The 13,812-nt window shown below is 39.2% G+C and overlaps 1 protein-coding gene across 1 annotated transcript; it reads right to left on the reverse strand.

Moving 5' to 3' along the window:
- Positions 1–3,707: 3,707 nt before the first annotated feature.
- LOC148999358 (uncharacterized) lies at positions 3,708–13,555 on the reverse strand. Its single transcript, XM_089141230.1, has 4 exons — positions 13,264–13,555; positions 4,983–7,643; positions 4,650–4,891; positions 3,708–4,535 (listed from the first exon to the last, which is right to left on the reverse strand). The coding sequence occupies exons 2-4, from the start codon at positions 7,542–7,544 to the stop codon at positions 4,532–4,534; spliced, it is 2,808 nt and encodes a 935-aa protein (XP_088997356.1). The 5' UTR covers positions 7,545–7,643; positions 13,264–13,555; the 3' UTR covers positions 3,708–4,531.
- Between the last annotated feature and the right edge of the window lie 257 nt (positions 13,556–13,812).

Below are 13,812 nucleotides of genomic sequence, written 5' to 3' on the forward strand. Positions count from 1 at the left end.
GGTCTGATATAACAAGGGTATATCCTAGCCAAACACTGCTAGACATCCCTAGGAATGACAACCAATGATTCGGGAAAGCATCGATGGGCATCTTCGGAGAACATCCCATACTATTCCCTCCGATGTCCAAGGACAGAAGCATCAAAAGGATACTCCCCAATCCCAAACCAAACTTAAGCAAACACATTCTCAGAACAGTCATGACATACACAACCAGCAGTTCATCATATACAAGAGAATGTAAAAGCAAAAATCAGATTAGGCAATAATAAGTAATTCATATATCATGAATAATAAAAAGACAATATAAACAAGTGCTACTGTTCCCACAGTAGGAGATCAGAATTAAAGTACAACAATAGTAGGTAATCTCATAGTTTCATAAAGTAGAAACCAGAGAACAAGCAATCTATGTAGTTAAGGAATTAATTGTCCTTACCTTCTAACTTGGATAGGATCTTAAAGAACCAAGTATGATCTTGACTAAACCTGAGAAAACAGTCCTAAACAAGTGCATACAACATGTTAGGAAAGATGCATAAGGAAAAGATCATAAATCAATCGAAACAGACCAAGAATGAGGTTGCTGTACTCATTGGTCGATTGATTGGTCTACTGGACCAGTTGACCAATGAGTCGACCAATGCAGACAGTGGCCTACAAGAATCCGAATTTTGAGAATCAAGAACCGAATTTGATGGTTCAAAAGGGTACAAATCAGAGGGAAATTATCATGGTAGTATTCTAGGGTATAGAGGATATCAAATCATAAATCAAATCAAGTTCCCAAGTTGTAACCTAGGAACAAAAAGGTTAACCTACTAGGTCAAACATAGATTATGAGGGAAAAATATTATAATCAAAGGTAAAAGAACTAGGATATGAAGATTACAGATATAGTAAGGAAAACACATTAATTGGGTTACCATGATCAAACTAGGGGTTCTTGATTTGATTCCAGAAAAATTAGGGTTTCACCCTTTTTGGCTCCCTCGGAAAAATAATTGAGAGCTCTAGATGAAGGGAGATAAATTGTTAGCCAAAAATAACAAGAAGGGTCATTCAATGATGAAGTTTAGGTTAACACAAATGTCACCCAAGAGGTTTTCCTTCACAAGGGAGGTTACCAAAAGTTCTCCAGATGATCACACAGGTTAGGGTTTCAAAGGATTAGGGTTAGGGTTTCGAAGATTCCACTGGCTGAGGTTAAGATCATGATGATGATCATGGATCTTAAAGAACATGATGAGATCATGGAATAGATGGTTGCAAGAGTGCATCATCTTCTTCCTGATCTCAACGAAGAACAGAATTAAAGAAAGAAAATCAGAGATAGAAGAAAGAGTGAGTGAAATCATACATTTGCTGTAAGAGGATAAAGAATTCTTCAAGTCTTTGTAAGAGATCACCAAAGAATGCAAGGGAATGGGTTAGATTAGGGTTCTAACTCGTTCCAGAGGCTTAGGAGGCAGATGAGGCGAAGTATTCCTGAGATTAGACTTAATAGAAGAGACAGGATTCAAATTTTCAAAAACAGAATCAATTGGTCGATTGATTGGTCGATTGGTCCAATCGACCAATGAGTCGACCAATCAAGACAGCAACTTCAAAATGTGGATTTGAAGGCTCTGATCAAGTCCAAACATCAAGGGGTTTTGCACACACCTAGAGTGACATACCTAGGAGTTAGAAATGCCTTTGAATCAATACAGAGACCACTCCAAGACCATCAACTAATCCAATCTTCATCAGGGTGCAGTTTCCACCATTGGAACACTAGCATCAACACTCATGGATTCCAATCCAGCCATCAAGTCTTCAACAGAAATGGCCCAAAGATGACTTCTTGCCTTACTTCGGGTCACTAGACCTACAAATAACAAAGTTTCCGGATTAGGGTCAGGGCTGGGTTTCACAGAGGTAAACAGCAATAACTCCAAGGTCAGTCAAGTAAGCATGATCAGAGGCTTCTGGAGTGCAAGCTTTAACCTCGAGGGAAAGCAATAATTCTGTAAGTAAGAAGATAGTTTGGACTTCTTGATTTTAGAAGGGTACCACTTTTTCCCAGCAATTTTTGGGTTCTTCTTTTCTTTTACAACATCTAAAGAATGGTAAGGAACTATCACCTCCTCATGAGCATAAGGGATAGGATCCCAATCTAATGGAGCTTGGTCCGAAGACCGAGTCAACCTTTGACGGAGCCCCTGTCTTGGTTGAAGAACTGGGATCAGAAGGATCGGTGGAGTGATCCATGGAAAAGAAGAAAAGAAAATAATGAAGGTTCAAATATTATTCAGCAGAATGATAAAGCAAGTAGTAGACAACTGAGGAAAGAAAAGGAAGTCGAGTGAAGGATGAAGAAGAAAAGAGGTGACGAAAGACGAGTAAATATAGGAAGCAGGGCGACGTGATTGGAAACTCTCGAAATTTGGAGGGAAAATACACAATGATTCAAATCAATGGCCATGATTGATCCAAATTGACATCTAAGATTAATTACTTCATTTTGGAACGGTACAACTGAACACGTGGAAGAAGTGGGTAAGTCAAGAAAAAGGCATCGGAATCATGCATTGGAGGATAAATAACATCTTGGAATCATGCATAGGAAGATAAACAACATCTGTAGAAAACTGAAACCCTGCATTTATGAAGGGGAAAAGGCTGACAAGCGGAGATCCTCATCAGATATTTGAGATGGTTTGGGGACTGGGCTCTGTTTTTTAAATGATTACAGAGGCTAAGCATTTTCAGTGACAAGAAAAGTTCATTTTCGATGGAATTCAAGCCGTAAATCATAATTTTGGTTCTAGATAAGTTTGTTTTCAACGATTTCAGAAATTAATTTTGGTGGTTTTAGAAATTCAAACGTTGACGAATCTGAATTTCACCATGTGGAAGGCAGAATTGAGAATCAACATTCAAAATTGAGTACTTGAACAGGAACGGTCAACTTCAAAAGTATATGCAAAAAAGGAATGGCTCTGATTGAATCCAATATCCATTGATGGCCTCTCCAACTCAGAGTTGAACCTAACGATACCTAATGAACTCCCAAGATCAAATGATGAGATCAGGATTCTGATGAGCTTTACAATATAATAGATTGAACTAAGAATCTCTGATGAACTTGTTTGATCGAAAGATGAGCTCGACAGTTTCTGATGAGCTCCACAGGTTGGCAATGTGCTCAAAATTCTGATGAGCTCTACAATGCAATAGATTGAACTCATAATTCCTGATGAACTCTCTCAACTGAAGGATGAACTCAGCGTTCAAACGATTCCTCATGACTGGAGATGAGCTCAAGTACTAAAGAATTCTCACAACCCAGGCTAGATGAAGAGATGAATTAAGAATTTTCCAAGCAAAAGCAGTTTTACTCATCAGAAGCAAGGTTAAAACCTCGTGACTAGAGTTTCAATCTGATTTCAACCTGATCAGCAGGCTTGGGGGCTCGTGTTGTGAATAAATTATCCTAAATCCGGTTCATACTGGCCCGACCTGGATCGACCAATGATACGAACCAGCTAGCGGGTCCACTCGAAGGCCATACAAGGATCCAATCCTAGCCATCCAAGTTAAACCATCAAATTGACGGTCGCTGGTGGCTCAAATCGACTGAAGTAGTCTATAAATAAGGTTGTGACATGCATGATAGGTAAGACATTTCAAATTCGTTCATAAGAACTTGCACTTTCCCGCTCTTATACATTGAAGCTCTTCAGAAGGTCCCAGAGAGCTGTGCAACCCTAATTCTCTGCCCATCACTGACTTGACCGTCGAAGACGAAGCACCGATCCAGCTGATCGACTCTGTTTCTCACAGTCTTTTGTTCGTCTTGTAGGAGAGTGCGAGTTTCGATCAGATCAAGCCAGATCTAATAGGTATGGTATAAGATTCTCGGTTCACAGACCCCAACAAAATCTTCACCAATATTGTTCAGCTTCCTTCATAATTACAATCAAATACCAAGAATTCAGAACAAATATATGCCCAAGAATCATGACACATTAAGCTCATAATGTCCAACTACAATCATAAGGCCATCTTCTGATTTTAGGCCAAAGGACACTAGTAAACTATCAATAAAAATATTATTCCTCAATAATCGATAGCAGCCTATTCCAGATTTGCATGTACTCCAATTCAATGTATACATGCATTTACATTCAGGCTTGTGCCTCAGAATCCATATTCCTAAAAAAGCACACAACATGATGACCGCACGAAGAGAAGAATGCCCTAATTTTATCCCTTGCTTGCTGTAAACTATTCTGTAGACAATCAGAACCCGTTAATATCAATCCATCGTAAACAAAAATAAACAGTTTAACAAAACCTTTATGGACTCATTTCTGACATAATTTTCTTGACAAAATGGGATTCTAGTCATAAATACATCATTCACAAATCTATCCACAATTAGACCATTATTCTCTTGACTTAGTGCTAGAGTTAAACAGTTGCGTCTCTTGGCTGCTCATGTCACTTTCGCTAACTCCATCCATGAAGTATCTGTTTAAAACTTCTAGCTGTACAGTTGCCACCGGAACTGATTATAAAGACCCATTACCTAATAATAAGAGAGCTTAATGAAACGAGACCCTCACAACCGCAGAGGGAAGTGGAAAAGGAACATAACTTACATGTTCCAACTTTCAAAGTCCGCATTTATTCCATCATTTTCGGTTGATATTGTTTCCTGGGGATCTTTTGCTTCAAACATATTACTCGCTTCTGATGGATTGTATGGCTTTCTATTATTAACAACTGCTACACAGATGGAGAATGCTTGCAGTAAAGTTAGTGAACCATGGAAATCGACTGAGAAAATGCCTTTTTTGAATGGGGCCAAGCTGAAAACAGGTTTGCTTTCTTGAGAACCTCCCTAGGAAACAGAGAAAAGATGATCAGCAAACTTACCAAATACAAGGTTGGAGGGCAATGTTGACACTAATAAGAAAAAAAGGAATATGCACCTGAATGAAAAGATCAAAATGATCAGGGGTGGAAGAAGCTTTGAATGAAGTAAAGTTGTCACTGCATTGACCATGGTTAGCAAGAATTCTGAGACTGCAACCCATATCCCAACCCCCACAATCACATGATCCACCAGACTTCCATCGGTCAACAAGAGATGTAGGTACTCCTGTACTTGGCAAGCTGTGAACACCACTTGGGATTATGACCTCAGTGCGGGTAACCCTTTTAGTTCCTGGATTATGTTCACTCTCAAGGTCCTCATCAGCATTGCACGAGCATCTCCCCTCTGGCATGCTACTGCTCAACCCCATATCTGATATGTCTTTATTTTTGTTTCTCTGCCGGCCATCATTTCCAAAAGTTCCTGGGTTCTCTTCCAGAAGTTTGAATACAATGGCAGCAAGCTCATGGTTTGGGTGAAAATCCAAGGTTTCATGGTCTGCCTGTCTTGGTTCAACACCAAACAAAACAAATTCTTTCACCTGAAAGTGATCCTTAGAGTCGTCGTCCTTCAGCATAGGGCATTGAGATAGAGAAAGCTTAATTTGTCCAACAACACTAGAGGCATAACCATGATTTTTTCCTCTGCTTCCATGATTTGCCCAAATTCCACTTTTCTTCTTAATTTCATGAACACTGCAAATTGTGTAAACCCAACTGGAGCTATCCTTCACAGTGGTGCTTTCTTTCCTCACTGTGGCTACAAGAACATCTGTAGTACTGTCTGATACAAATGTAAAGAGAGGCAATCCATTCTTAACTGTGACTTGCATAAGAGCATGCATCATTGGTTCTACATGTTTACTTGGACATGAATCATCGACACTTACAGGCTGATTTAATTTTTTTCTCATGGATTGAACAGTAGAAGAATGTGGTTGACCATCAAATGACTTGCAATCTCTATGGTTTGACTTTGACTCCTTTAGTAATGGATCAGGGCAATTTCCTGCCTTTGGCTTCAGCAGTGGCTCCAACAGCCTTCTCAAAGGACTGGATCTGCCTCTTCTGTTAGTGTTTGGTTTATCATTAGCTGAATCATCCGAAAAAGCAGGAACACTGGATCTCTCTGGACCAGATTTAGCACCAACATATGATGATCTCAACTGTGGAATGGCCGAAACACCTTCAGAACTGAAACTTCTGCTCAACCTACTAAAGCCCACAGTGAGCTGATGATTAGGTAATGCATTTCTAACTTCAGCAGCATTTGGATCCAATCTACATTTAGACTCAAGAGTAATTGAACTCAGTGGCCTGTTTTCTTCTACATCATAGTCGTTCCCATTTGGTACCTCATTTGAAAGTACAGTCAGACCACTTTCATCTGATTGAACTTCTTTACCTTTGACACATAAAGAGTTTGGCAATTTTGCGACGGGCAATTTCGTGTCAGACTCTTTGCTTTCTTCAAATCTACAAGGAAGTGGGCATGAGCGTGGAACATCAGTTAAGAGATCTGAAAAGTTAACCTCCTCTTTCTGATGAAGACAATCTGAAAAGCTTTTACGACCCACTTCTGATGATTTTCCATCAGCTGAAACGGAGGATTTGACCCAGTTGGAGATCCCTGACGAACTGCTTGGCGAGCAATCTCTGGGCAAAACGAGAATGATATTTTTGTGTCTGCCAGGGCATGGGTTGTCGGGAAGAGTGAAAGTCAGCTGATGCAACTCTGATCTCCTTTCAAATTTACCATCTGAAACCGTCATCTCTCCCTTAGGACAGAACGAGACACCACAGTCTTTCAATCTAGACGATGGTATTATCTTTTCTGGAATAACCTTGGCCACCAAATCTTTTCTCTTAACCTTCTTCTCTCGTTCAATATCTGAATTTTGGCAAAAAAATTGATCTGATGCAATGAGCTTTTGAGTTCCACGCAATGAATTTTTGGGGCCGGTTCTAGTTTCTTGAAGAATGTTGACATCTCCCCAAGTTGATTTCAGTCTTTGATTGACTTCACCATGTAGAGTAGAGTTTAGATTAGAAAAGGATGAATGAGATTGCTTCTTCAGGAGGGCACAAGTTGCACAACGACTTCTACCAGAAGAAGTGGATGACCCAACAGTTGTGTATGAAGAGGAAGCATCACTAGTTGATGAATAATATGTCATACTTCTGCTTGGGATCAGTTTTTTCTTGTACTTCCATTTCTCCAGATGTTCCCAATCAAGCACTCCAAAATTCAAAGCCTTCTCTTGGGGGTCTTTTCCTCTCTCCAAGTGTTGCAAATAAAAGGGTAAACTTGACATGTACTTTAGAAGCTCATCATTTTGAGTTCCTTCACTATCAGTCAGTTGTTTTTTATGATTCTCTGATGATTTAGGAGAGATCAACAGCCTATGATTATCATCCTGTTTTCCTTTGTAACGGACTATCTCCTGTGATCTCCTGTAATGGGGTTCTTTATTCAACTGATTGGTGAGCTGCGCAGTTTTTAACTTGTCCTGCAGCTTCACATTATAGCATGCTTGTTGCAACAGAATCCCCTCCTTGGCAGCTTTTGACGTATTCTGATGTCTTGAACTCCTTTTGAGCTTTACATTGTGTTCCATTTCCTTAAATGTTCTGAGAACACATTACTTGCTTGTCAATTCAATGATATCAAAATCAGATATTCTCACCCTTTACTGTAATTCCTCATTCTGCAATTTCTGTGTATAAAAAATGGCTCAGTCATTTTTCTCATTTGACCTGATATATCACAAATAAACGAGGGGACTTGATGCTCCTCTGAGAAGACTTTAACAATGGAAACTGATGTGTCACCATAATGCAAGTATTGGAATCAATGGCTTCAAGAAACTACTATCTAAGCCAATGTAGAAATAGTGCCCAATAGCATTATTAGAAAAACGGATAAAATTAATGAAGACTCCATCCCAATTTTATTAGTAAAAATAAAAAGCAAAGATAACCACCCACAATATAGGCCCAGTGTTGAGAATGAAATGGACTAACACTATACAGAATTCATACAGTTGCCTAGTAATAACAAAAGTCAGTTTATCATAAAACAAATAACTAACTTAAATAAACCACCACAAAGACACCACATACAATGGATTAGATGACAGGCTACTGAAAATGCAGGGAAATGAGCCTCATGGTACTTCAACTTGTGTGTTAATATTGCCCAAAGAAGTTGTTCAGGTACTTCTGATGACAAATTTTATTCAAATTGTATTTAAACTAGACTCAGAGTACCCAATCCCAGTAACTAAGTATTATCAGGCGAGAAGATACGGGAACAAATATTCGAGATCTCTAAGGAAATGTTGTATTCTTATTATGTCTTTTATAATTCTGTTAACTCTTATGTTCAATTACATGGAAGATGTAGACAGTCTAATACTAGTGCCTTAACTTAGACAAACTTTTTACTTTCTTTCACCGTTAAAAAAAGGAAAAAGCAGTCAACCTTATGAAACCTTAAGTACTATGTTTTCAATCTGTCTGGTCACAATTTCAAAATGATTATTTATGCCTAATGAACCTGAGCTCATGTAGTTTTTTGCATAAGTTATGACATTGCCCTTGTTCCTCAACATGAGCTTTTTCTGCGAATCAGGAAATTGCACTAGAAAGCATCAAACCATGTGTGTGAATCAAAAGCTTACTGTCAAAAAATTCCACAAAACCCTGACAAATGTCAGCTAGACCAGATCAAGAAAATCCTTACTCAGGTTTTGGCAACGTTAAGAAGAGAATGCAATCAAAACACACTTTAAGATAGAAACCCATAGTTTAGATGAAAGAAGAGTAAATCCACAGTTGTAACCCTCATTCTCGCAGCACCAGCTACCTCATCCTCAACACTCCCTCACAGATTGGATACAGAGCAGCACAGTTTGAAAAAAAAAAAAAAAAACCCAACAACAACTGCTGTATCTCTAATCTGTTTCAGACCAGCATCTCAGATCCATTACAGTGACAATAAGAGCTTGCGGGAGAGGGTATTGTTTTCCATTCCGATTCTAGTTCAGGGTTGGTTTGGGGGAAATCTGAAAACTGAAATGATCTAGCTAGTGAATTCAGATAGAGATCTGTTCACATGTGGTGCTTGAGAGTTCTCTTGAGATTTGCTTGTATGGCAAGGCACCTTGCAGGGTGAATTTCAGAGGTTCTCCTAGGCCGGGTTAATGGCTTTGTTGTGAAGCAGGGTTGCTCCAAGGCTGTACAGGGGGTTGGTGTTGGCTAGTTTGGAGTCACACATGGTGGTCCCCAGGGTGTGTTGAGCGGGCTTTGCACTGTGAGGTAATCAAATGACTTCTATCCTGCACCTTTGGGCTGCTGGGTGGGCCTGAACAAGGTCTACAGCAGAGGGCTGGCAAAACGAGGAAACAATTCTGCCAGCCAGTTTATTAAATGCCACTATGTTTTCTGTGATCAAGGACACAATGCAACCACAGAAGCCTGCAGGTCAATATCTTATTGCTGGACAGAGACTTTATCTTAAGTTTTGCTCTGGAGGAGGATAAGCTCAATGCACTTGGAGGCGTTCCTTAGTTGATTCAGCGGTGACCTTTCTTATTTAAGCCGAGGTCTCCCCTGTACCTCTGTAGAACCTTGTACTCTGCTGGTCTAGATAAGGCACCAAGACCTCCTTTCCACATTTGGACTGAGGATGCCTGTAGCATCTTTTGAGAGCCTGTTTGTTGAGACAACATGACCTGTTGCAAGGAGTGACTCCTTTGACAGAATATGTATTGTATTGTCCACTAATTCTGTGTTTCCCAACTCCACCATGTTATTTGAAAAATATGTTTAAAGCTTCTGTCAGATGAACATATATGAATGGCACACCCCTCACCCCTTAGGTTTTGGGCACTCCTCAGAGAATTGTGCAGGGCCAACATCGATGCCTAGCTCAAAAAGCATGGATCCAAGTTAGTACCATTACTGAGAGAAAAGCTGAGGACATTAACTACAGAAGATTCTCCAACCGTGATGGATGAGGAGGGTTTACCACCAACTAGTAAAAAGTAGGTGATATACAACCACTTTTGGTGGTACGAAATGGAGATTAAGGTGGTGCCAAGCTGGAATATTTTCATATTGAATTTGAAGTTAGAACTAATACTTTTTGATATCTTGGGAATTATGAATGTGATTCAAATTTTGAATCCATGTGGCTTGGGTTGAAGTGGTACAGATTGCTATATTATATGCTGAGGTCAAAAGGAAGGAACTTAATTGGACGAATCAGTTGCTGATTTCGAGTTAGAGTTCTAACCATATCTAGTAAATTTAGTAGAGAATCGTCCTTCTGAATAAGGAGATTGAAGCAAGAAAAAATTAAAAGATACTCTCTTCCTGATGACTTAGTTAACTTCGCATTTGAAGTTTGGAGGGAAAAAGGCACAATTTCACCTTCAACCCTTCCTTCTGAGCCTTCATCATGTAGAATCAAAGGCTGGACAGAAGAACAAGAAAAAAGACCATGAAACTAGGACTAATTGGACCAGGACAATTCAAGCCAACCCAATCAGCCCCAGTGGTCTTCTACAAGGGCCAGAAAGAAGGCCAAAACACTGTTTAACATGAAAATGGTCACAGCCCTATATTTGACTTAAGTGGGAATATTCCTAAAAGATTTGTGGGGCCCAAGATCAAATTACACAGAGGCTTTATGCAAGGGAGTGGTGCAGAATCACACTGGTTGGATCCTCATGCCAGGCTTTGGAGGCCCAACCCCAAAAAAACAACCAGCCCAATGGGTTTTCGTGCAAAAAGGATTGGACATAATTATTTAAATTATTTCAGTATTTTATTTTTAATATTTTTATTCGTTTTGGGTCACCTACATAGGAATAAGTTAGAGTTTGAACTGTATCCAAGTTGTTAATTCAGTTTCACTGTCTTATTAGGAATCTTGCTATTTCCTTAATATATTTGGTTGTAACTCGGCCATTATTTGAGAGAATTGAATAGAAGCTTCAGTTAATTTTTGGAGTTTGTGCTTGTTTGCTTCCTTTCCCTTCCCTAGCAATTTCCCTCTTCTCCCTACAAGTCCCCCCATTAGAAGGAATTAAGAGTTTAGTATGTTTCTACTTTTATATTGCAACCTTTAATAGTTGTTTATTCATTAATTTCTATCCTATCTTCTATTCTACCTCTTTTTCTCCCAGTCAAATTTTCCTTGCTACTAGTGCTGCTATACTGTTCAAGTACTGAAGAAGCTCTCATCGACGACTGCCACTGACTCCTTCAGTCATCGACGCTAACATTAGTTTGCTGCTAATGTTATTTCTCTCAATCGAGCAAGACTGCTGCTGTAATGAGATTTGGTGGATTTTTACAACACAAGATTCCCCCCCCCCCCCCCCCCAAATTCTATTTCCCTCCACTCACCAAATCCAGCCAGGCTTAAAACTGCTTTCAATCCCATCTCCTCCTCCATTCAAGCCACCCACTCATGTTATGCATCCATTAGTTGACTCAAACACATTCGTTAAACTATCTCTTTCATAGCACCTTCAATTGAGCCAAGTTCACAGCAGGTCTTCATTGCTACAAGCACACCATCCGATCCAAGGCTGAGGACATTCAACTGGATACTTTGGCCTGCAGACCCATTAGTTACTAATTTGGGAACTGCAGCATATCTTCTCATTGCACCACCAGAAGTTGGAGAGACTTTCAGTATGTCTTCCTTCTTTACAATCAACATTCAGACTATGTTTGGTCGTCTTCTATTGGCTGACCCTATTTACTAAGTTACGAAATATATTCTCAGTGCACCACCAGAAGTTGGAGAGACTTTCAGCATGTCTTCCCTTCTTCACAATCAACATTCAATTTGAGCTTGGTGCCCTATCTATTTCCTAAGTTACAAATCTTCATTTGCTTCTAATTTGATTTAGTGACTGATTTTTTATTGAAGCTTTAACATCATACTTGAATTGTTACCCCTGCTTTGCAGTCTTGCATTACTCCATGGAATCTTTCCTCTGAGGCTGACAACTTCTCTGTCGTCTCTTTGGAGAGATCGTGGAAAGTTTGCCTCATGAAAGTGGATCCAAGAAAGGTATGTTCATTCCTCCACATTCTGCATGTTAGTCTTTCTCTTCTCCTTGCTTTACCAAGTCTAGAATGACAGTTCCTGAACTATTGTTTCAAGGGGCTAAGTGTTTTCCAAAAAGAGAGTCTTAGCAGGTTCTTCCTGCTCTATCTGTGATCATCAAATTGGAAAATTCAGATGATTTGTTACCCATAGATTTGTTCTTGGTCCATATATATACCGTTTTGCTGCTTGTTCTGTTTTCTCCAATTGGCTCAGCAAATTATGAGCTTTTAGTTGATGCTCAATCTAGACCAAGAAATCACAGTTTATCACATTAGTTAAACTATGATAGCAGATTCTCTCTCCCCTGATGGCATTGCTTAAGGTAGGAGAACCCGCAGAGCAATCATAGGTAGTTTGCAGTGCATGATTGGCTTAGTACAGTTACCTCTATGTACTCTAATTGTTTTTCTCATTATAAATTAAAGTGGCCCTTTAAACGCAAAAGTCATTTGTTTCGTTCGAAGTCATCTCTTTGGCCTTTTTTTTCTTGTTTTTTTTAAATATCTTTTTCCGTTCAACCCCTAAAAACATCTACTCCGGCAGAATAGAGTGAGAAAAAGGTGTCTTCATGCAGAGTGATAGTAGCATCGTATTGATAGTTAAGCATTAAGCAAAAGGCGAAATATAGACAAACGGTGATACAATTGAAAGCTTCGAAAGAGAAACGATAGCGCCAACAAGAGTCTAGCAACATTCGATACGGTTCTCAAGATAATTTTGGAGAACAACGTATAAACTGACTCTTATTTTCCCCTTTCACCATCGCTTCGTCTGAATTAGCTATAAACAAAGCATTAAAAAAAAAGGAAATGAATTTGCATCCACAGGGAACGAACACAAGAAAACTTCCCGAAGAACAAACGAATGAGAAAAAAGCAACCATTTTACCCTGCCACTTCTCCGGTTCCAGAAGAATTTTTCTACTTCATGGCAGCAGCAAGGGTCAATAAAATTATTCACAAAATTACTTAACATATACAAGATTCACAAACTCTACTCAGCAGCAGGATCTTTGTTAACCAGAGTGAGAATCAACAATCAATACTCTAACTGTAACTTGATAGATCTAAAACCATCTGTTAACATATACATTCAAGGAGGATGAGCTGAAACCTATGAATATGAATTCAAAGAAAAGAAGAAAAAAAACCAGAAAGAATTCTCCTCAGAAAATCTAATTCAAAAGAAGTCGAGCGAAAACTTACCGTCAAACGATCTTCAGTGAAGATCCAAGGCGCATTCCAACAAATGTAGTGGTTAAAAAAGCAAAGAAATGCACAACAGATGCAGTGAGCGACGATTGAAACAATGTGTGTGTGAACAGGGAGACAATTGGTGGCCTCGAAATTTGATTGCGTTATCTTCCAAAAGTTGTGATGATGAGGAGAAAATCACGCAGAGATGTCTGAGACAGATTCTAAAGGACCGAGTAAGACAATGAAGCTTTCGTTCTCGTCAAGATGGGTAGAAAGTAAGAGAGAGAGAGAGTGCATTAGTGGAAAATGAGTACGGTAAACACTGAGGTCGATGTTGGCATGGAATAAAATTTTGTTTGAAGTGGTCCCTATGGAATTAATATTGATATTTGAGACATGCTGTAGGGATCTCGTGGGCTCCACTCTCCATAAGTCATACGATTAGTTTAGATCACCTCGGTTTACCAAAAAAAAAAAGTTTAGATCACCTCCTCCTCACAGGGAGAACAGTATGCTTTTCTAATAATTTTAAACAATACAATTATACAATAAAGGATT

The sequence above is a fragment of the Hakea prostrata genome, unplaced genomic scaffold (assembly GCF_041222555.1).
Source record: "Hakea prostrata isolate BN-2017 unplaced genomic scaffold, UWA_Hpros_2 contig_13, whole genome shotgun sequence".
NCBI classification, from domain to species: Eukaryota; Viridiplantae; Streptophyta; class Magnoliopsida; order Proteales; family Proteaceae; genus Hakea; species Hakea prostrata.